Source organism: Struthio camelus, chromosome 6 (genome assembly GCF_040807025.1).
Source record: "Struthio camelus isolate bStrCam1 chromosome 6, bStrCam1.hap1, whole genome shotgun sequence".
Classification (NCBI taxonomy): Eukaryota; Metazoa; Chordata; class Aves; order Struthioniformes; family Struthionidae; genus Struthio; species Struthio camelus.
The window spans coordinates 7448592-7472849 of record NC_090947.1 but is presented as its reverse complement, the minus strand read 5'-3'; the positions used below and the strand labels follow the sequence as shown (position 1 = coordinate 7472849).

The following is a 24258-nucleotide window of genomic DNA, read 5'->3' as shown; positions in this document are numbered from 1 at the left end:
CCCTGCCCCCAGTGTCACTGCTTCCCAGCCTGTACTTGTCAATGATGGATTTGTAGAGGTGAGGATGGTGCAGTCTTTATATTGCTTATTCATGAGTTGCCCTCCTGATTTGATCTTCTGTGTTCAAGTGAAACCTGGCATTACAGCAGCAGGTTGCTGGAGGCTGCACTGGCCCAGCAGTTGTGGGGCTATGGGCGAAGATAGGGTAGAATCCACCTGCACAGTGCCTTTCAGGGCTGAGCTACTGTATCTTTGCAGGTGTTCATTTGGCTGCAAGTCTTCCTTTAAAAAGGAAGAACCAAAAGGCTGGTTGCTGGGCTACAGCCCTCTACTTCTCTTGAAGATACAAGAATACTGCAGGGGGGTTGGTTCCTTTAAATGCTACTGTACATAAGACACGAAAGTCTCTCAGGAGAGCACTGGTGGTACAAAGGCAGGTTGCCGTATTCTGCTGTGCTTACTCATTGTAGTTTTGCTTGACAGGTTGGGTGCAAGATTGCAGTAGTGATGTTCATTTACTTCTTGGCCACCAACTACTACTGGATCCTGGTGGAAGGCCTCTACTTACACAGCCTAATCTTTGTTGCTTTCTTTTCGGATAGCAAGTACCTCTGGGGCTTTATCTTGATAGGCTGGGGTAAGGCACCCGGGTTTCTCTTATGCCTTTTTTTTGAGGCAGAGATGGCTTTGGGAATGCACCCTCTGGCTTTCAGTGCATGAAACTTAAAGCTTGGCTGGCTGGGTTACATTGTCATTTCTGTGACTGGTTTCCTGCATGGCCTTCTGCATGTTAGTTAGCTTCTTTGACCCATCTGGTGAAATGGTGAGAATTCTGTCTTGAATTTGTGGGATGTCGAGATCAGAAACGGAATCTCATAACCAAATCCTTCCCAATCCCAGTGCAGGATAAGGATATACTTTGAAAACTCTGTAAATTAAGCTAAGAACATGTGCCCTTAAGTGACTGAAAATGTCCTGTCCTTGGCAGTCCTCTACAATTGCTGCGTTGGTGATGCTTGTCTCCTTAGAGCATTGTGTCCTATTCTTGCCCCACCATTGACATTTCATACCTTTTTTTTTAAGTGATTTTGATACAAGAGACTGCAGACAGAGGCTTCCTTACAAGACGTATCGCTGGGAAAAATGTCTGCATCGATAGATGGATATGAACGTGCTGCAGCCCATAGTCATCTCTAAGGGAATTGTAGCCTACCTTTGAAGGGAGGTGGATGTAGTAATTACTACAGAGAGGATTAGTCCTTTCTCTTACAAACTAACAGAATCCTGTTTGTTTTTAAAGGTTTTATCACTTCAGTTAATTCATGCTTGAGCAGGCTTTTTAGCATGTTCTTCTAGCCATCATATTGTGGTCTTGCTTGTAATTAATGATCTCTATTTGAATTACAGAAATGCTTGATTTCTCCTTTCATGGAGAGAAAAGGGAATGTTTCTGGTTTTGATAGTTTGTGTACTTGGTCATGGCTCTACATAACATTCATTTACTGTTCCTAGTTTAGAGGGGAAAACGTTTTTTTTCATGACAAGTGAGATGCTTTTGTAGGAAAAACTCTAAGATGGTGTCTAAATGGAACTCGCTTGGTATTTCTTGCGTTGAAAATGAGTGGAAAAGTAAGTTTTCCGTGCTGCAAGAAATTCTGATGCTTCAAACCTTGATTTTTGTTTTTGTTGTTTTTGAGGTGATAGTCTTTTTGTTGCAAGAATCTTTCTTGCTTTTTGATCAAAATATTGGTATTACTGAATCGAGATATCTGAATTGACCTGAAACATCTGGTTTGGAATAACTTACTCTTTTAAACTACATCTTTCTCTACTTCCGCATTGCCTCAGAGAAGCAGGAGTTCAAGAAACTCGGGTATATTTTGATATGGACCAAGTAGTCTAATCAGACAGCTTTTTTCATCACGTGATCATCCACAGGCATGTGACTCTGTCAGCATGGGCTGTGATTCTTCAGAAGAGCGACACTACTTCTCTGTGGGAAATAGAATGACTAGGCAGACCTCCGTCCTGTTCAGCAATGAGTAAAGGGAGAAGTGTGTTCTTGTCAAATAGTTCCAATGAGATAAAGACCCAAGATTGACAAGGAGCTAGTGCTTATGTGAAGACTCAGAGCATGCTTTTTGTCCTGTATATGGATGTTTACCTCTAAAAGAACAGTTGCTTAAGTCAGCCTCTGAGGGTGAAATCAAAGTAACAGAGGTTTTTACTTGACTTTTGTTCCGCATCACTGTTTTGCTGGATTTTTAACTGCGATGCATAGTTCTCCTTCCTTAGGCAAGAGCAACAGCTAGTGAGCAGCTTGAATTCAGGAACATCATCTTTGTTCATGTGATGAACTCCAAAGTGCCTGTAGATCCTGTTGGTGTTGTCCTGTAGCATCTCTGTAAAGGTTAATGCACCGTAAAGGTTAATGGAGAATGCACAGCTGACGTAAAGGCTTTGGAGGCTCTGGACACCCTGTTAGCAAGCATAACTGAATACTAGCCCAGCAAATCCCGGGAGTCTGTTTTGCAGTGCCTCTGCAGGGCAACTGCATTGCACGTGAATAACACTTTTGGCTCCGTTGTTGGACCTAGTGCCTAGTAGTTGTGGGCCACTCCAGGCTCTGTGGACGGGATTTCCAGGGAAGGCTTGTAGAGTATCGTGCTTCTCGTGCATCATGCTTCTCGAGCATCCTCAGGAAGGTGCCTGCTGTCCTGTGATCAGTGAGATCAGTTAAGTTTTTTCCAGGTGTCCTCCCCCTCTGTGTCTCATAGGTGTGAACAGATTGCTTCAGTTCCCGATTGTTCTCATCAGTTCCCTGATGAGCTGCCTACAGTGAATTCAGCTGGCAAATGTTTTGTTCTGTTAAATAGCCATATGTGATGGGAGCTGTATTTCTGAAAGCATCTCCAGGAAAATGAAGGGTTCTTCTCTTATCCTTCATTCCCTAGTACCCATCTCTACTCGGTTCCATCTACCCTCCTGGCATTTTCTGTTTGCAGTCTACTGCTTCACTGATTTTGAAGGTGTTGCTTGGGATGAATGGATCTGGGAACGTTTGTTCCAAGGGCAAACATTAAGGCATCACTAGAAATCAGACAGGATCCGCCCCCTCTGCTGCTATAAGAGCTTCAACAGGACTCAAAGTGACCAGGTAGGACTTAAGATATATCTAGCTTCTACAGAGGGGAGAGTTTCTAAGAATACGCAGGCTTTCAGTGAGACTGGAAAGCATACTTCTTGGAGTAGTGACGCTGTTGTAGAGGAGCTTTGTAGATTTTTTTTTTCCTTTTAAAAAATGCTGAAGAACTCAGTGTAATGAAGTACCATATTGCTGCAAATAATTCCTCTACTTCTGTGTATGGATTCAAGTGCAGTCATAACTGTGGTGCCATTTCCATTAACTCAAGGGAGGAAGTAATTTTCATTAGAACTCTGATTTCCATTGCAACTTGTCTCTAGCTACATCTGTGCAAGTGTATTGCTCTCCTGAACCTTTCTCATTAATCAGAGTTTTCCTGCATATTGCATCTCAGAAATACTTTTTGAGCTTTTGAGCTGATACGATTATAAAACAGAAGTATTCTCCAAACTGCTGTATTTCCCTGGCCAGTATTCTTTTAAAATGTTAGTGTTTGGTGTTCAGAGGCGTTGCGTCTCACTGTGGCCCACATGATCCGTCCATGTACAGTTAACTAGTGTGTGGTTCCATTCCTCTCATTCATTAACACATGAAGTACATGTTTAGCATAAAGTTCCAACCTTTAGAAGCCTTGCTCTAACTGGAGCTCCTCTGCCAGTGGGAGGGGTAAATGAAAGTTTCTGTGAAAACTGGAAAGTTGGGTAGCTTTGCTGCCTCTTAATGAGGTATCAGATATCCTTCTTTCTTTCAAAGATGTTGCTGCTGAAATTTTTTGTACTCGTTTTGATGAAGTCAGCAAAAATTCCTGTTAAACTTAATGGGAGCACCATGGGATGTTAAATTTGTCCCTGACTATTGTTCACCTTGGTTTAAGTGGGTCCCAGTTCTTTCAGAACTGAATTGGCATGACCGGTTTACCTTGCGTACTGCCAGAGAGGTGGGAAGCTTTGATTTGTGTTGGGCTGGGTGGGCGGGCTAAGAAACACAGAAGCATTTTCTTTAATGTGATTAAGCAGTGAGATTGAAGTCAGAGTTGGTAAGAATGAGCATGCTCACTAGCATCACTGATTTTTTTTCACTAGGTAGGACTTGTTCCATAGAAACTTGGATACTTGGTGTGCTCAAATTTTCAGAAGTGGCTATGCTTTAGGACTGAACTGGAGTTGATCTGAAAATGCTGATTTTTAATCTTTGTGTTGACTATTGTATTTGGCCTACTGATAATAGCTTTATTTCCTGACCGTCTGACCTTCTGTTGAAATAGTTGCTCTCCATTAAGACGGGCATAGAAGTTACTTTTCTGTCTGCTTAGTTGTCACCCTACAGATGACCCTGTTCTAACAGCTATTCATTGACTCTCTGGTATGGCAGGTTTTCCAGCTGTCTTTGTTGTGGCCTGGGCAGTGGCTCGTGCAACAGTAGCAGATGCAAGGTAAGCAAAAAAAGTAGGAAGGAGCCTTGGTCTCCTGTTGCTAGAAACAGTTGGACTTGTTCCCATCTTTCCATTTCTGCATGCTTTGCCTAGAACCTGGTCTCATTCATACCTACCAAAAATGTTAATCCAAAAGGTGCAACTTGTTCTGCTGGCTTAGTGATGGAAATTCGGAAGGGAAATTAAAAATAACAGGTGTCTTTGGATAATGCAGTTGTCTTTATTGCAGGGAAGCATGGTTTGAGATGGTCTTGATTTTTCTTTAATGTACAGTGGGAAAGCTAACTTCAGTGTTGTATGACTGAATTTCAGAAGGATAGGTGGACAGAAACCTGCTCCTAAGTAAATAACTGTTTTTGGGCCTTCATACCTGAGGAATCATTTTTCTGAGGACCCTGTTGCTGTTCATGAGTTCTTCTTGGGATCTCTGTTCTTAAGGATTTGAAACTGCTGTTGGCAGCAGGAATGAGTATAACGTGTCAACACTGGATGGACTACTTAAGGCTTTTTCTGTTAGATGTGATTTACTCTACAAGACGTTGTAACAGTTGGGCAGTGTTGGAATAATCTCTCCATCCCTCTGCCTCATGAGCTGCTATGCTAATAAGCCTGCTGCTACTCTAGGAGTACTTACTGACCTGCTGGTGGGCACATCGTTACAGGATTATGTGGGTAGTGGTGGGAATCCCTTTTGCAGAAGTAAAAGAACTCTTTGACCTGATGTTGATCTGAATGACTGTTTGCATCATATGATTCCTCAAGTTATTGCAGATGGCGCAACACTCAGTAGTGTGATAGTATGTTGTGCAGGTGCTATGTATAAATGCTGTTAACTTATTCTCAAAGAGTTCCAAACAGATCTCAAGTGTCCCCTTTCCCCTGGTCCCATGAGATGAAGGTTCAGGCTAGTGCTGAATGTTCTTGACAATCTTTTAGTCAAAAACCAAGAAAAGAGATGAACTGGTGCCCGGTGTGCATGGCCTTCACCAACATCAACGCTGTCTCTAGGAAGCCTTTCCTAGTGACAGACTGTTTACCTCCAGCTCTGGAGTATCCCCTGCATGTGGACAGATCCAGTGTATTGTGAGCTGCAGGATATAATTATGGATCCCGAAACCTACCTCATTTGCTTACACCAAGGATATGTTTTGATTTTTATCAAAAGTTGGAACTGCTTCCATTAGCTGCTCTATTTGGCTGTGTGTTGATGTCAGTAAAGTCACGGTGTCAGCCTGCAAGTGGTGCTAGATTTGCTTCACTGTAATCTTGTGGAACTTGAATCAGTTAAGTGCTGTAATGATTTTTTTTTGGTAACTGATTTGGACAATGAACTGAACTGTCTTTTCTATTTAAATCAGTTCTGCATACCTTTGTGTGGTTCTAAGGATATAAAAATACCCCTGTGGGGATGTCTGAAGTGAGAAGGGGAGAGACAGGCCCTGGAAGGGGAAAGACAGTAACTCGATGGGGCATGGGATGTTGAAGCAGTTCAAGTGTTTGGTTTCTTACTCTGTGGAACAACAGACTGGAACCGAAGATAATGCTGCTTTAATGCTTCTTGGAGAGGTTTCCAGATTAACAGGATTGTGTTGAAACCTTTAAAGGGGAGAATTCAAAAACCAGTAGGTGTTTTCCGTGGCAGTAAATCAGTCCTGTGGCTAGCTATCATGACCACCATCTTCTGAATTACTGTCTATCCCCAGCCCTAATGTCTGAGGGAGGTTTCCAAGCTTGGCCCACTGCTCCTTCGCTTCTAGGCTTACGGTGTGCCTTATGACTAAAACATCCTAAGTACCAGGACTTGAAAACTAACTGTTTACCCACAGTGTAGTCATCTGTCCACCTTGTGTTTTTTCTCTTGACTTATCTTTAGTGTTAGAATTGCTAAATAATAATCATTAGACTATCAAGACAGGCCTTTTTCAGGTGCAGTGAATACTGCAAGGAATTACAAGGTGTGATACTATACCATTCCCTGTCTTAACATGCAGGCAATGATTCTCTCCTTTTCCGCTGCATATAAGTGTCTAAGGCTGCTTTTCGTGGGATGCCATTACTGCCAGAATTGTTCAAGCAGTGGCAGTGGTTCAGTGCAGTTTATTACCAGGTGTCAATTTTACAAATCATAGGTACTTGCTGAGGACCCAGTGCTGGATGTTTCCTTACTCTTTGAGTCTTGCAGTGAAGTGTGCTTGGACAAATATTGATTGTTGTGACTCCTCAGGACTCTGAATTACTGGGCTATGTTCAGATAATTGCCTAAAAATGTTTGGTTTCAGGATCTCAACTCATCTCTCTGCTTCTCTGGCCAAGGAATCTGTAGGTGATTGTCTTGAAGTCTGGAGTAAAGGCAGACCCCACAAAATGCCAGCCACTCTTCCTAGGAAGATCTGCAGCATTGTGATGAGGGAGGTGAGAAAGGGATGCTTTCCTTCCCCAACTGTAGGAATGCAGCCAGAACGCTCAGCTCTGTGGTCAGTAGGGAGAGCCTCTTTGCAGAAGAGTCAGTGCTCTGAATCCTCTCTAAGTGCTCCAGAGAAGATGCTTTTCTCCTTTTGATCACGGGTTAGGTAGGGGACCTGTGGAAATGGCTCCCCTTATCTAAGCAGTGGACATAGATGCTGTCTGCTCTGAGCAGCCTGTTACACCTTCCTGTTTATTCCAGTGGCTTCAGAAAAGGCACACTCTGATAGTGCTTTTCCTCCTCTAGCCCCCTGGCCACTGAAATGGCACCTTTACTGCAGCTTTGACAATTCTCAGGCTTTAAGAGCAGAGTGGGCTTAGGGAAGCAGCACGTGAGGGCTATAATGTGAGGAAGAGTGCTCATGTAAGCCTCACTTGCCTTACTGGGGTAGGGTGTGCATAAAAGGACTCTCAGTACTGAGCTTCTTTGCGAGGGAGGTTTGGGGCAGAGGTTACATGCTGTGGTGGTTATACTGCCCCTGGAGAAGAGTGACCCCCCCCCCCCCCCCAAGAGTGACCTCTGAGTGACTCAGTGTGTTCCTGGTCAGGCGGCCTGCTGGAGCTGCGAGGCGTGATTGGACAGGAAGAGTGTGGTGGTAACCGCCTACCACCTGTCAGTCATTTGGAAGGTTCTGGAATATGCAAATGAAGGCCCAGAACATGCCTTCCTGATTGGTTAATGGCCATCCTTCATTTGGAAGGTTCTGGAATATGCAAATGAAGGCCCAGAACATGCCTTCCTGATTGGTTAATGGCCATCCTTCATTTGGAAGGTTCTGGAATATGCAAATGAAGGCCCAGAACATGCCTTCCTGATTGGTTAACGGCCACCCTGGCCAGTCCCCAGCCGGAGAGGGGAGAGGAAGGAGCCGGAGCAGCCCGGGCGGCCCGTCCCAGGGCTCGGGCGAGCTCGGCAGCCTTCTGGGGGCCGGGCTCCAGCCGACGGCGGCGGGAGCGGCCGAGCCCTCGACGGCCGCGAGGGGACCCGCCTGAACGGCGGGAGCTGGCCGCTGCCGCCGCCCCCAGGCGGGGCCTCGCCCTGCCCCTTCCCCTCGGTCGGATCCGACGCCCAGAGCGCCCTGCTCCGGGGGCACGTAAGTGTGGGCCCCCCACTTCCCGAGGGAGTGGGGGCGAAGCCCCGTTCTCGTGACACCCGAGACCAACGTGGTCTCAGTGAGGTTCGGCTCACTGCCGCCTGTTGGGTGGCGCGTCGTGCAGGCATGATCCGACGGGCCATCCTGTTCTTTCCTGCACGCTCTCCTGCTCTGTCTCTTCCTTTTGGGGGCGTGGGTATCTTACTTCTGTGCGAGCCAGCATAACAATATAAACCCTGTATCTATGGTATATAAATAAGTTGTTATTGTGAATAAGTTGTTACTGTTGTCGCCACTTATTGTTTATGTGGAGAATCTCTAAACCCATCTGCTCAGTAAAAGCTCCCGTTGGCACCCTCAAACCTGTTAGTTGGTGGTGGTTGATAAAGTTGTTCAGTGTGCCTTTTGCTTGGCTCGGACATGCTGCATCATCGAACTGCAACACCTTCTATTTCAGCTTCGCTAGAACTGGCCAGAGAATTAGAGGTTATTGGTGGAGATTGTGAGAAACACGGGCATAGCTTGATCCCATGAGTCTAAACAGCTAATGCTTTAAAAAGTCTTGGAACTCTGATCTTTCTGGTGCTTGTAGTGAGAGCTGTTGCACTTGATAAGCGTAGTAGCAAGGCTGTAAAATATGAGGCGGCAAGTGAAAAAATCTCATGGACCAAGGAAAAGCAGAGTCATGTCTTGGGAGAAATAAAGGACATCTGCTGTGTTTATCTTCTGATCTGGATGAAGCTTTGAAGTAAAGCTCATGTAATGAAAAGTACCTGCTAACTTTTACAGGATGCGATAACAGAAACTTGCCTTCACTTTTGACTCAAATCCAGGTGTCAGTCACCGTTTCAGTGTGATACTGGTAAAAGCAGTGCCTCTAAAACCTGTTGCATCCAGATGTCAGAGGGAGAACTCTAGCAATGCCAAAGACCTGCGTCTACAGCCCTAACTAGGGACAAATTTGTGCCTCTAGACAAGCATATACAAATTATCCAGCTGGTGCAGCTACATCTAACTTTCCATACAGGATTACACAGCTTTGTAAGAGGCAATGCATTGAGGTCAAGATCTCTTCCCTCTAGCAAAACACTAGAAAAAATGCACTGAATGTGTCCTTGAAGAATCTGTTTTGCCATGCTGCTTTCTAGAGCTAATGTGGAAACACCTAACCTTTATCAAAACTGGGGTTCCATTTAAAACCTGGCTTTTTTCCATTTCCCAAAATGTCAATATGTAACAGAGCTGAAAATAAAGAATGCTTGACAGTGCAGGTGCTGTGTCCATGTTGATTGTTTAAAAAAAAGACCATAAACTAAGGCACCAGCTTTTCTGTAAATTCACTTTGCTTGGAGCAAGGGTCACTGAGAAGTGAGATGTAAGGGGCTTTATATTGCTCTTTGACAGGGAGCTGTGGGTGTTTTCTCTGAAGAGTTAGCAGAGATGTTTATACTGCTTGAATGATGCAGAGGCTTTTTCCTCAAGACTTGTTAGACCTAGTTTGAGTTGATTGTTATCTGACCCATTTTCTTCCTTGTGCTCAGATGTTGGATAACAGTTAAGGGTGAAGCGTTGCGACATAGGTGGGCAGACGCTGGAAAAACATTACCATTTTTGGACGTGGCTGCCATAGCTTTTGGTTGCAATATGAAGAGGGATTGATCCTGATTTTGTCACCTTGGTGTATACGCAGAATTTCTCCACTGAAAAGTACATCTCTGTTCATCTCTGTCTAGCATGAGACAGTTGAAGTTTTTAGTGCACAGAATATGATTTCCATTCTCAGCTGATAAGTTATCCCAGGAGGTTTTACACCTGGCAGGACTGGGCCCAGTATAAGACGTAATCTGTGGTGAAATCATTTAGATAAGTGCTGCTATGTTCCACATCAGCTGCCCCTCAATAAGAGGTGCTGAAGCTTGACTAAGATTTTTGGGCACAAAGCCTGAAGTTTGAAGAGCTGTGTTAGGTAAGATCAGACTGAGTGATCTACAGCACTGTAGCACATGCTTCTTAATTTGCTACTGTCATGAAAAGGAAAGCGTTTTTTTCTTAGCATCCCAGCTATCAAAGTCAATTGTAACTGTTGGTTTTGTTGCATAGACCAATTCATATGCTCAGATAATTTTACTTGCGCAATCGGTGGATGTTTTACAAATTGGACAACAGTGTGACTATTTCAGGGAATACAAATGTTAGGCTGGCAGTCCTGGAGATGGAAAGTTGTTGAAGTATGTGATTCATGGACCAAAACAGTTAAAGGTCTCTCTTCCTAGAGCAATGTTTGTTTTTAATTCTTATCAAAAATAACTGCTCCAAAAAGGTGGTTTTCTGCTAAGATTTAGAGGAAGTAAAAAGACTGTTTCCCCTACAGAGCAGTCAGCTGTAAACTTGAGCCTGGATGGATGTCACCCACTTGCTCCATATTGCTCGTTCAATTGCAATCAAAACCAAATAACTTTGAGGAGCAGTAAGCCGTTGAACTTTGTGCTCAGTGATGACTCTGCTCTCTGTGGAATTCAGCCTGGCTCCTTTAATGAGAATTGCATCTTTTTGATTTAAAAAAAAAAAGAATGTGGAAAAGCAGGTGCATTTAAGGGAAGAATATTGATGGTTAAAGCCCTGTTTTCAGAAGTGAAGTTTTAAAACTAGAGTCCCTTTTGAAGGCAGGAGTGTGTGCTTTTTTGGTGTTTTTTTTTAATTTTGTCTCCCTCCTTTCCCCCAACTTCATAAGCTGAAGGCTAAAACATGAGCTCATTCTCATCCAAGCCTTTTTCTTTAAGTAGGAGATAGACACTGTTTTTCCCACTTTTGAACGTAATTCTTTTTGTAGAACTGCCATGCTATTTGATACTTTCCAGGGATGACTTGGCAACTTCCCTGCTGAGAACTCAAAGCTGTGATCTTATCAGCACAAGCCGCTGTGAAGCGTTTGCCATCTTTTCCCCATTGAAAAGGAGCTAAGGAAATATTCCATTCTCTGCTAGTTTTTAATGTCTGATTTTCTTTCAGTGCCGCATCTTTTTGCGCAGTGCAGGTTCATAGGAAAGCAGCATCTTTTGCAGTAGTTTGAAACATAGTGCCCTGCAGTAATCCACTGGTACTTTCATGTTTTTTGGCATGTACATGAGTACATGTTGCTGCTTTGCTAGTGACAACAAAAAACCTCAGGGCTGGGTGGAGAGGGCAGAGGTGCAGAGAAAAAATAGGGGATTGTCTCTTACGGATCTAGCATGAGAAAACAATCCTGATGTTGAATGTGCTCTTTTACATTGAAGATGTGTGCTGCAGGAGCAGAGTCAATAGGGTATCCTCACTTTTTTAAAGGAGTTTAGTCTGAGCTCAGTTCCCCCTATTACCCTTGAACACAGTGACATTGAGTAGCAAGTGTTCATTAGGTTTGAGCTTATGCCTATCTTACGGTACGTGTTCAACTGCACAGCGGTATGACAAGCAAGCACATAGCAAATAGTTGTGTCATGCCTCTTGTCAAAATGTTTGCTGATTCAGGTCTCACGTTTGTGTTTAAAGTGGTTATGGAGAAAATGTGTGCTCAAAAACAGCCTTTCCTGAGTGAACTGCGCAGCAAATAAGGGTTGTCATTTGAGTTTCTCTTTTGAGAATGATAAAGAGTGAAACTCCAATTTGCTCATTGTTTATCACAAGCTGTCAAAACTAGTCATGGTTGTCTAATACAATATTTCTCCTTTTCCATCTGTTTCTTTTAACTACCAGCTTAATCGTTCCCTCCCCCCCACCCCCATGACTTGTGATTGGAGACTTACTCTGAGAGTGTTTTCCTAGTTTTTTTACTATTTTATAAATAACGTTTAGATTTTTCAACAAACAGTAGAGAACTTAAGTTTTCCAGTGGGGCTCGATTCTGTTGGGGGATAACTCTTCAATGCTCAGCATGCAGGTAGAATCCTTTTGCTTTAAAAATCTTGAAGAATGCCAGCAAGAGGTGACATGGGTAAAAACTAATTGCCTGTTTCAGTGCAGGACATGTGTTTTGTTTCCCAAAGATAATGATAGCATAGATTTTTTTTTCCTAATACTGAAAGAGCTTATGCTTCTTGAGATTTTTGGCTAACCAAACTGGCAAGCACGCTATTTCATGTGATTTCCCTGATGAACAAGGCCTGTTCTTGGCCAGGCTTTACAATATTGAATTACTTATGCTATCGGTAACTTTAAGGTTTCTTTTGCAATTGTAGGTGCTGGGAGCTGAGTGCTGGAGAGATCAAATGGATTTATCAAGCACCAATTTTAGCAGCTATTGGGGTAGGTTTTATACATATCTCTTCTAGTGTTCTTTGAATTTTCTTGGCTTTGCTAAGGGATTCCATTCTTCCTTTAGAATTAGGGGAGATGAGTTTTGTGAGGAAGTGATGGGACCGTATTCTGAGGAACTTGAAGAGATGCACTTAGAAGTAAAACCATGTCATTCATTGTATCCGAATTAGGGAATAGCACGCCCACGTTTTTTTATCAATTTGTTGCATTCAGGTTACAGAATAGATCGCTTGAATTCCCATTAGTGTTTTTATACTCAAGATCTTGCTCTGAGCAGAAAGAACGCACCGCGTGTGTAAGACTGAGAATTAGTTTAAGTGAAGTCTTAACAATCTTACCAAAGATTTTTTTTAGCAGCCCAGTTCCAATTCTGTAAGTTCCCTCCCCTGGCACACAGTTAAAATCTCCTTTTCAGAATAGCCTGGTGCAGGGATTTTTGAAATTTTATTGACAAGAGCTCACCTCGTATTTGAACATGAAGGCAGGCCTGATTTATTAGCTATTTCTAGCTATTTGAGAAGAAAGGCAGAAACTACACAGTACAGGAATGTTCTCTTTCAGATGGTAAGTGCCTGTTTTTTGAGTTTGCTGTTCTGCAAAGTCTCTTCTGTATACTGACGTATGCAAAAACACTGGCAAGATTACTAAATGTGATTTGTTTCGTTTCTTTGCAATTTTTTTGTTTTATAGCTGAACTTCATTTTGTTCCTGAATACTGTACGGGTTCTGGCAACTAAAATTTGGGAGACCCATGCTGTTGGCTGTGACACAAGAAAGCAGTACAGGTATATCCTCTGGATAGGATTTTAAAGAGTAGATCTTGAGTAGTTCTGGGTAGAAACTGTGCTTCACCACAGGATGAGTCATGCATAAGCCTTAATAAATGGTGAATCAGCTTCATGGTCAAAATACAGTTTCTGAGGAACTTCAGGGTTAACTGGTTGCTGTGCTGTAAGATCTGAAGTGCAAGATCTTAACCTCATTGTTGCTGTAGAGGATATGGTATTTCTTGCACTATGCCTGTTCTACCAGCTGCTTAAACTTTGGTGCTTCTAAAGCTAAATTAAACCTATTTTAAGACTATGCCCATGTGCAAACTCTCCCATGTGATCCTTGCAGAGGTATACTTCCAACAATTCACTCTTCCCTGATGAAAGCTAACAGCATCTCTCTGGATACAAGGCGTTACGTAAAGCTCACCTCTTTCGGGTACCCAGTAGAAAGTGACATGACTTACCAATAAATACACGTTCTGATATAGGTAATGAGGGAATCGACATGGTGGTCCTTCAGTTGAGATACTGATGCTTCACTTTTTGGTTCTTCTGACACCAAATTCGTAACCCCTTCAACCAGGTTCTCATCATGAGAATGTAAGAATGTACTTTAATAGAACGCTGGGAGAAAATTCTGTACTGAGGAAAAGAGTAAATAGGTGGGGCACCCTGTTGACAAGCTGTAATGTGTTAGACAAGGAAGCTTACCGGCTACGGGAGGGACTGGACGCTATGCTCTCTTTGAAGGGGTAGCAGCAGGCATGTTTCACTGAGAGGTTTTGGTCTGGAAGAATCTGGTCTCTGCTGTCTCCCAAGCCATCTTTGGTATGCGTTGTGGTCATACTTCACAATATAACTTTCTCTGCAAAGTGTTCACCTCTTCTTTACAGTCTCTCTGCTAATGCTTAATACCCCTCTGAAAAGGCTATTCCTCCTGTTATGTCCAGAACATGTTTGCGCGTAGTCTTCACCTTACTTGGGAGACAAATGTAGATGGCTTGTGCTTTTAACTTCAAGAATTTCAGAGCCTCTTCCTCCTGCAGTTTAGTTGTTTTCACTTGTTTCCCTGCTGAAATTTTTCCCTCTGGAAACTGAAAGCGTTAGTTACAGGTTGGTACGCTTATTTTCCATTTAATTTGAACCGAATCAACTCACGGTCCACTGATGGAAGGTTGTTTTCTGTGATAGGCTCTCTGTCAGTATTCTGTTTACTAAAACTCATTCTGTTTTCTTTAGCTAAATCCTCCTGAAGCTCGTGAGCTTGTAAACCTTTCAAAGCAAGTCAGGAGAGCTTATTGATCTTTCAAGATGGAAGCGTAGATGTCCCCACAGGTCTAATTTACTAGTAATACATTTATCTGCCTCTGCACAAGAATCCTTAACTTCTAAATAATTACTTAAGGATTAACAGCTAGTGTAGATGGAGCTTGAGCTGAGGTGTGTTCAGAGAACAGAAACAGATCTAAATCTTCATGCTGTGTTTTAGATGTGTTGTCTCATTGCAGAAATACTTTTTGCTTTGGGAAAATGACTTGTTGCAAGTATGCCAAGAGGTCAGTATGCTGAGAGCGGAGTGGGATAGGGAAGAGGTTTAGCTTAAGTACATGGTTTCCTGGGAGCAGCTTCTCCTTAAGCATATAAAAAAGGGACTCTTTATCTTTCTTGCAGGAAGCTAGCAAAATCCACCTTGGTTCTCGTCCTGGTCTTTGGTGTACACTATATTGTCTTTGTGTGCCTACCGCATACACTCACTGGGTTTGCTTGGGAGATCCGCATGCACTGTGAGCTCTTCTTTAACTCCTTCCAGGTATGTAAGGCAGCAGTGGGCTATATTATCCACCAGGTGTGTTTTCTGTTCTGCTGTGGGCCCTGCTCCTCTGCCAGAATTCACAGCCCTCAGTGCTGTGATGCTTCTGTCAGCGGTGTGTTGCCACTCATGTATTTTTCTCAAACCTGGGAGCAACAGAAACTCTGGTTGTTTTGCCTTTCTTCAAGGGGAAAGGGAAACATGCTGTCTTTGTAGGCAGTTTGCCTCAAACAGAATTATGACTTTGTTACTATGTGTATTTTCTTTAGGGACATAATTAGCATGTGGTAATACCTTGTTAGTATACTGGCCTAATTAAACGAGCTGCGTTTCGGAAATGGAAGTCCCTGATTTGAATCTCTTACCTTAGAAATGTGCATTGTTGTTTTTGTGATGTCTCCAACCCGTGCAAGTCTGGTGTAGCTAGGACATTTGACCCAAATTGTTGGTTCTGCTTTGTGCAGCAGATTGGACCAAGTATAACATTTGTGATCAGATATATTGAGTCTCACTCCTTTGTCTGTTCTTTTGAAGTCCTGATAGTACGCAAATTCAATACCACATCTGATTTTTAACGAAAGGCATGCATTAAGATGAGAGTCTCCTCCTTTGCCCCTGAGAATTTCACTTACAGCAAGTGAATGATATTTATGGACAGGTTTAAATATTGAACATCTGAATCTGCATTCTTCTCTGGTGAGGGACTTTGTTTATTCCTTGAGTAGATGATGGCTCCTGGCTATGTCTAGGGAATATGAGCATTTCTGAATTATTTTTACACAATGAAAGAATGTTAAAATGTAGCAGTTAGCTAGCCTTACAGATTAAGCTTTAAGTCCATAAACCGTGAGAATTCTCCAAGGGTGAAGGAAGGGCAAACACATCTCTGAATGGAAGGCCCCTCAGGGAGAAAGTGGGTGCATCAGAAGCTTGTGGTCTGGGAGATGCAAAGGGGACAGTGGGCAGTGCCTGCAGGCTGGTTCCCTGTAGGATATAAGCATTCAGTGCTTTTTAGATTTAAAAAAAAGATCATCGGCTCCTGTGGGAAAAGGGAAGTCCTTGAAAGGGTCTTACTTTAGGCTGTGCCCTGACTGTCCTTCGCTCCTGCTACTTGCTCAGAAAACTCTAGTCATTGTCACTTTCTGCTGGTGGTTGTTCCGAGGAGCCATGTGCCTCTAGCTGTCATGGGGGTTGGCAGTCTTGCAATGGTAGTGTGACAGACTGTTTTGCCCTCCCATGAGCGTAGGTGTGGTGTTAGATGCTCGGCAAGAGCAGGGCAGTGCTGTCAAGTCAGTACAGCGGGGTGCTGCTGATCTGGCCCAGGAGAGCCAGAGAGGTTGGGACATGGTGGGGTGAGGGTCAGCTGCTGTCTCTCAAAATAGCACGCTTACCAGCTTGTGTTCCTGCTGACCCTGGTGTTCTAACATACTTCTGTGGATGCAGGCAAAACGACAGATTTAAAGACTTAAAGGCATTTGCAGATAAAACTAGGAGGCATAGACTTGACACATGTTTACATGGGACAGTTATCTCTTCTCCTTTATCGTCCTCAGGGTTTCTTCGTTTCCATCATCTACTGCTACTGCAATGGGGAGGTAAGTTTTAAACACAGCATTGCTGGAGTGGATCTCAACCTAAAGCACTGAGTATCGGAGAAGCTTTTCTAAGAGGGGGAAGAAAAAAAAGGGAAATGGCTGCAAGATCCCTCTCAGTGGCTGAAGCTATACCTGGTGTGGGAGCAACCCCAACCACAATGAGGAGTTTAGGAGTGCCTAGGCCTACTTTGTTATCACCTGTGTTCCAGAATGTGCCAAGTAGATTGAAGGATCTGGAGGCATACAGCTCACTTAAGCTTGTTAAATCTCTGCTTGGTTATGAAGCAGCTACATCAGTTTGTACCTGAAATTTGCAGCAGAAATAGAGTAACTGTAGTGCAAGTAACGTTTTCTTTCGAATTTTGGATGCTATTGAAAGAACATAATGAGAAACTGGACAAAAAAGCAGGAAGCAAAAAACCTTCCAGTCATCACGGTACAGGGAAGACCATCTGATCTCTGTAGTGAGTGTGTTAATAATTGAGGGGGGAGTTCTCCTTGTTTGTTCTAGAACAAATTGCAGCAGTGCTGAATGACGTGCTGTATGACATACTAAAGGGACTCAGATGCACCGAATAAGCGATGACATGTCACTGGGCTTTAGGATCTCGTAAATGATTTTGTGACTGATGGCAGCCTGTTAAAGAACTCATGGGATGTTTCTGTAGGCTGGGGGGTCATTTGTGCAAGGGCAGGGAGGTTTCAGGTTGATAATTGGTAGGGACTGTTGTTCAAAGCTTCTGTCTCTTACCTGTACTTTTAGGTGTAACTTCTTTTTTTTCCCCTGGTAGGTTCAGACTGAGATCAAGAAGACTTGGGCAAGGTGGAATCTGGCGGTTGACTGGAAGACGACAGCACCATGTGGCAATTACAGATATGGCTCTGTTCACACCCACCTAACCCATAGCACGAGCAGCCAGTCGCAGATGGTGGCCAGCTCCCGTTTGCTCATTTCCAGCAAAGCCTCCAGAAATACCAGTAGGCAAAGCGAGCCCCATGTGAATTTGCCTGGATATGTTAGAAGCAACTCTGAGCAAGACTGTGTTCAACATTGGGTCCACAAGGAAGGTGGAGAGAAAGAGGTGGATGATGCATCCCTGAAGGAGACTCTTATGCTACAGAACATCCCTGCAGAGGGGAGCAGAGGAGAGATGGAGGAAGGGCTATGAATGCTCATGGCTGTTTGTGGGTATGACTGTCATAACACAGGGTGAATCTCATTGCATGGGATAAAAATTACCAATCTGCTTTCTTGAGCTGACTGTTGCCTGTATTGCTCAGTTTACAGGGACTTCAGTTCTTCATACTGTTGTTGACTGAGCAGAATGGTTTCTAGATGGCAAATGTTGAAAGCAGAAAATGAATTCTTCTCTGCAGGCTTGTATACAGTAACACCAATTATTTTTGGCAGTGGCGTGTTCTTCATAGGCCCGCAGTGCCTCTGTTTTACTTCAGTGTTGTACAACAGAGACATCTTCTGACCTTTTTAGTAAAGGTTTTGGGGTCAAAGAACGGTGACTCCTACGTTTATTTTAGACAGCCATTGTGGTGTGAAAGTAACCAAAGGGATTATTTGGAATTTGGACCTGGTCATCCCAGGGATGCCGGTTTTCCATCCATTTCTTGCGAACTCTGATCTCAAGCTTGGAATCACTGGATTTGTTCTGACTCGGGGTTGTTTGATCAGTGCTGCTGTTTCAGTTCTGTAGTGCTCTCCTGGCAAAAATGCCAGTAGGTGTTTATTGCCCATGTGTGAAAACACCAAGCTGTGAGGCTGGTCTCCGCAAGCTTCTCTTGGTAGTGGCAGGAGGGAGGGTTCGCAGTGGGTATTTGAGGGCTGGAGCCAAGTTGCCTCCTGGGGGAGTGTAGCCCTCTACATTGGCTACAGAAGTCGCTTACACAAACAAGCCTCCTATGGTAGGTGGTGTAAATACTCCCTGTGTCCAAGGTGCTGAGTGCCCTGAATTTTCTCACCACGCAGTCCCTAGTGTAGTCAGTGAATTCTGTAGTGAATTGGGAACGTGTGGGAGTGCTAGAGAGACAGATCTTCCATGACCTCCAGCAGTGCTTTTGGAGGACTTGCTTCAAGTGAAGTCTATGCTGTAGTGAAGAAATACTTCCTCCTACCCCAGGCTGCCATCTGAAAGGTCTCTAGGCTGGACAGCAAATGTTTGTGCCCAATATATCAGTTTTATGCATTGGCCACGGTTGTGATCTGTGGGTTTGTACTACGTAGAGCTAGCACTGTACCGCTGCCAAAAAACAGAACGGGATGATACCAAGGTCCTTATCAGCTTCTTAACTGCTATTGGCCAAAGCTGTGGACAGAGAGAAAATCCTTGCACAGAGGAGCATCTGTGAGTTTGTAAGTGATGGAGTTCTCCATCTAGGGTTGGGTCTCCCAAGGGTAACTGTGGATTACGGGGTTCTCTGGTTGCTTCCTGTGGGGTACCTGTTCTGCCTAGCTTATCTGCTTGCTTGTGTTTTCTCTTTCAGGATGCCCTCTTAACCTGTTGTGTCTGGTGGAAAAGTAGTCCTTCAGAGATGATCTGCTGCAGGCTTAGATACGAGGTGTGAGAATGTGGAAAGCCCTATGAGAAGAGATAGGTTCAGCAGGCCTAGCATACTGTTTTTGAAAGTAGCCGTTATTAGAGAGCAAGGAAAGGGCTGTGAGAAACCCCAGGTTTGGAGTAATTCTTCCATTCATAGCCCATCCCAGGTTTATGACGGAGGATCTGTTTTGGCCTGGTTGGAACTCGGATGAAATGTTCAGTAGTCACTGGAGGATTTGTCCTCAGCAGGTTTGGTTGGTCCTCTTTTTGACCCCTTGATGCTAATCAAGTGGCTAGTGTCCCAGCCTTCCATCCTGTTTTAAAGCCAGAGCACCAGGGCAAATGCACCTTGAAAAGGAACTGGAACATCTGGAAGAGAGGTGTAGTGAAATGAGGGAGACTGACACCTGGCAAGATTTCCTGGAGGAGTTTTCACAGCCAAATATTCAGAGCTTTGCATCATAACAGCCGGAGATCATCAGTGTGTTGTAAAATAACTACGTCCTTCTGCAAAGCTTGAAGGGGGAGGGGGGACAATGACTGGGAAAACTGTTTGGAGAGTGGGATGCCCTGCTGAGCTGAACCTAAAAATTGGGGTTAAATCTCTAAAGATGCTGTGAATTTGTATGTTGAAAAGACTAGTATGAGTTGCAGCTTGTTCCATCTCTTGAGGCATTTAAAAAGACAACCTATCGTTTTCAATATACTCTTCGTTAATTAAATTTTTAGTTCTCTCTGCTTCCACAGCAGTTATGTTTCCTGTCTTGTCTCTGTACAGGAGGCATAGCTTCACATCTCTATGCAATGAAATAGAGTTGATGTTGTCAAGTAGTAAATGACTTCAGGAGCCAATTACTGATTTACTTGCTGTCATTGACGTGTTTTATTGGCAGGAGTTGTTAATTCACATAGGATGTTAAGATGTCTCCTTTTCTGTTGCCTTTTAGTTACATTCTGATGAGGTACTTGAGCTTTCTGCCTCTGTGGGTCTAGCAAATCTCTTTCCAGAGATTATGAAGCATTTTTTTTGTTCTTTTAATGTAGGGTGTTGAATCTCCTCCTGTCTAGAGAAAGCATGAGGTGTCATGACAAGAGATACGGAGGAACAGTTGCGTTAACTATGATGCTAACAAGCTCAGATCTTCATGGAGGCATGTAAAAAGCACATCGTATGTCAGGTGCAATACTTCGCTAACTTGCAAAGAGTTCAAATGAGCACAGACTTCCCAAAGGAAAATTATGTATTTGTTACGAAATTTATTCTAGGTTTGAGATTTTGCAGTGCTTGCTTTAGTGCTGAACATCAGATGTTCTATAGAAGACTGGAGTTAAAGGAGGATTTCATTGACGTCGGTAAGCTTTGGATCAGGCGCTTCTGCTGCTCCAGTGTTAAATGCATTTCATCCTTTACCTACTTTCCACATTATCCTTTTTTGGCTTTCCCTATTCTCAGCACACAGCAGTCATTGGTCAGTGTATTCAAATGCTGCTTCTGAGTAGTGTGCTACATAGGATATCATCAGCTTTCCCTTGGCTATAGTCATGTAGGAAGTTGTGACTTTCCTAAAACATCTGCAGTTTTGCATGTGAAAGGGGAAGAAATTCCGTCTCTGCTCATGGTCCGCAAAGCAAGCAAAGTCTGGCCCTGAAATTCTGCGCTTGGGGGAGGAGAAGGAAAACATCTGTACAGTGAACAAAGGTGTTCTAACTCCAGAAATTGTCATTAAGGAGTTTAGGTTTTGTCTTTCTATAACCAAGAAAAAAAATGCTTTGTTTCTCGTATATGTCCTCACAGGGAATGCCTCATGCCCAACTGTGGCTTATTAGAACTCCCCTTATGAGAAGCGTTTCGGTCAGCTCTGTGTACCTGGTTAAGAAATCTCCCATTCATAATGAACTCATGTTGCATATTTTGTACCATAGCAGTAGCCAACCCTTGCAGCATTTTTTTAACACAGTAATATTGCGTTTCACCGTAACTTCACTTTATTGACAAAGAACTTGGGTCTGTCACGTGCACAAAACTAGCTGGGCGTTTTTATAAGGTTTTTCAATGGAAAAAAACCTGCTATTAATGAAGCCAAAGCTTTTCCTGGGAAGGAAATAAATATTAAGCTGAAATAAATATTAAGATACATTTTTTCTACATTTACAAATGTGAAATTCTTCAAAATTAAACTACCTCTCTGATCTGAAATGACTGAGACTTGGAATGAAATCTAGATTCTCTTTTAATTTCTTTAAAAACCTTGGAATTATTGGAACAATATTTTCACTCGAGCAAAAATTTTGCAGATTCTACAGAGTTGATGGAAACTTCTGTACCTTTAATTTTATTATCCTAGTTTGAGAGGAAACATTTTGACGTGGCAAAAATCTTGAAACTCTGGAACCTGGCATCCTTCTTTGCTCTGGGATTGAGCTCTGAAACAGTCAGCATATGTTAAGTCTCCAAAAGTGAGGTAAGACTTTAGAGTTTGTTTTCATTGGTAAATCTTTACAGTACCCTAGAGAGAGATCAGTGCTATTAATGCCTTTCAATAAAGTTAAGCACAAAGGGAAATGTACTGATTTAACCAGATGCCTACACTAATTAACAGGCACCAACAAAACAAACCAGAGTTCATCTCCCATTCTGATACTAATTTTTCATCTAAAATAATCCAGAACCAATGTTAAATGCTATAGAAAAGTGGATGCTGTTAACTTACCCTAACAGGAACATACATTATGAATATAATTAATATGTACATATGTTTTTGTGTGTGTACAACTGCTAAAACAGGTGTGTGTGGGGGGGGGTTGAACAGTTTTTCAGCCTTGAAGCTAAATAAGCTTCGGATAATGACATGAGATTGAGATCCAATCCTCCTGGCACGCATTCCCCCCCCCAACCCCCCCCATGGTTAATGGTAAGCCCAAGTTCTGAATCAGCTTTGTAGTCTGAGAGTGAGTTTATTTTGCTGTTACGGTCTTAAAAGCCTATTAAAGCGTTGGTTCTTGTGTTCTCACTGTCTTGGAACAAAAGCTGGTTGCTCAACCAGCCACATCCAGTTCTTGCTGCTTTAGTTCACAGGATCTAATCAGGTAAAAGTTGGTGGGCTCTTTCTGCATCTCCCATTCTCAGCAGAAATGTCAGCTGATTCCTGGTAACTGAAGACTTCTGTTTACCTTTCCTCTGCTAGCGGCATCAGTCTCTATTTTTAAGAACTGATTTACATAGTAGTTAGCTTTGTCATTCACTTTTTTAAACTAAGCACACTTGCTTCTGGACTTACTGGGAGAGATTAATATGGCTCCTCTCCGTGCGGTTATCAAGGTGGTGTGATAATTATTTTCTAACCTGTATTTTCTTAATATGAAGTTTCTACCCATCTTACGTGTGAAGGAATCTTCTTTTCCAGAGGGAAAAGACATCTCAAAAGCAGCCAGCGCGACACCAAAAGTTGTGACGTGCTTTACCTGAGCTGTGATTAATTTCATCCAATGACAGTGTAACATCGAGCTGTTAGTCTGTGCTAGAGGTAGCTTTCCTGTTTCTCCCAATAGCTTCAAACTGATTGAAGCTACTGTGTGCTTAGCTGATTTGAGACTGTGTAAAGATCCACCCCCCCTTTTTTTTTTTTTTTTTACTTTTCTCTGTGGAATATGTTGTGCTCTCTGCAGGTAAATTTTGTAGAGCTGAGGCTGTGCAGCTGCCTACTGAGGGCATATGTAATGTTCTGACTACAGGTACTTGGTCATGAGTAGAAGCTGGTATGTGCTGCATTCTCAGCATGAGTTCCAAAAATTTAGTTGCTGCAGGGCTCTCAAATGGCAGTTTCCTTAGCTAATTTCTGTGTAACAAGAACCAGCACTAACCAGTTCCTTCATAGTACCTAGTTTTTCAAATGCCTTTGAAGTAAGCAATGATGTTGTGTGTGTCCATTAATGCATCTGTGTGCCATGAATAATTTGGTCTGTTCTTGAACAGGGAACAAGGTATTGATTCTCGGCCTGTTTGGGTAACTGCCAACTCTCAGGCTACCCTCGAATTATGTTTTACTTGATTTCGCATATCAGCTACGTATCACTTCCAGGCTTCGTAGATCACTAGTTGCCTGCAAACCACTATGCGGGAGCAGCTGTATGGGCCTTCTGGTACTGGCTGCTGTCAGTTCCTTGATACTAGGCCCTGGTTACCTGATGCCCTGATATTGCTGTGTCCCTGAACCGTGTCTGCACAGAAAGCATGTGCCTTGTGCATGCACTTGTGCCAGGTATAATGACATGATTTCCACAGCAAAGTTAGTTTGGGTGAAAGTTAAACACAGGACACTTTCAGCTGTTGTAGTATAAGCAAACAGGAGTTGTGGTGTGAGGAGCCCCAGGGAGGAAGAATAACGCTTTGGCAGTGGAAAGTTGTTGCAGTGATTCCTATTAGGATGACAGAACTGGCTTAACACGTAAATGTCCGAGCGGAGTTGTAAAATCTCAGCTTAGTGCCATTCTGAAGAAGCAGTTGCCTAGGCTTAGCAATTGCAGCCTTGACCTTTGCAGTGCTGAGGAGGGCTTGCATGGGGGAAAATGGCAAGTGTGTAAATAAAAAGAGGAGTACCAAAGCTGATTCATGGCAGTTACTGTACTGGAAAGTTACTCTTACAGGAGGGTATGTTCTGACTGTCAGAAACAGAAGAATCCTTCCTTCAGTTTTGGTGGTTTTGTGATGCTTCCTCTATAAAGCTAACAAAGAGAAAGGAGGAGGAGGATGAACAAACCACCACCACTGAGGTTTAAAAATAAAAAAAGAGGTAAGAGTAAAGCTGAAGTAGTAAATTAGAGGAAAGGGCAAGTTTATTTAAAGATGTGGGAAGATCAAGAGAAGCAGACAGTAGTGTACTGGAAGCTATGTATGGCCAAGATAATAGGGCCTGCCTTCTGTCCAGAAAATAAATTCTGACGCTAAACTTGCGCTTAACCCCTTGAACAGGGAAATATGTGTGAAACTTGGAGCCGTTTATGCCAAGCTCTAACAGGGGCGGGTTGGGAAGGGAAATCCTAGCTCTAGTGAAGAGCTGTGCTTGTCTTCCAGCTCAAAAACTTTTCTTGGCAGTATTTCCTG

General features: G+C 43.2%; 1 protein-coding gene across 1 annotated transcript in view; it reads left to right on the top strand.

The window, feature by feature from the left end:
* Positions 1–24258, top strand: part of PTH2R (parathyroid hormone 2 receptor) — a 57352-nt gene that overhangs the window by 16003 nt on the left and 17091 nt on the right. The window contains exons 9-15 of the mRNA XM_068947963.1: positions 484–637; positions 4517–4577; positions 12349–12415; positions 13118–13212; positions 14872–15010; positions 16564–16605; positions 17397–17790. Of these exons, the coding sequence (XP_068804064.1) occupies positions 484–637; positions 4517–4577; positions 12349–12415; positions 13118–13212; positions 14872–15010; positions 16564–16605; positions 17397–17774 (936 nt within the window). The 3' untranslated portion in view covers positions 17775–17790. The remainder of the gene's footprint in view (positions 1–483; positions 638–4516; positions 4578–12348; positions 12416–13117; positions 13213–14871; positions 15011–16563; positions 16606–17396; positions 17791–24258) is intronic.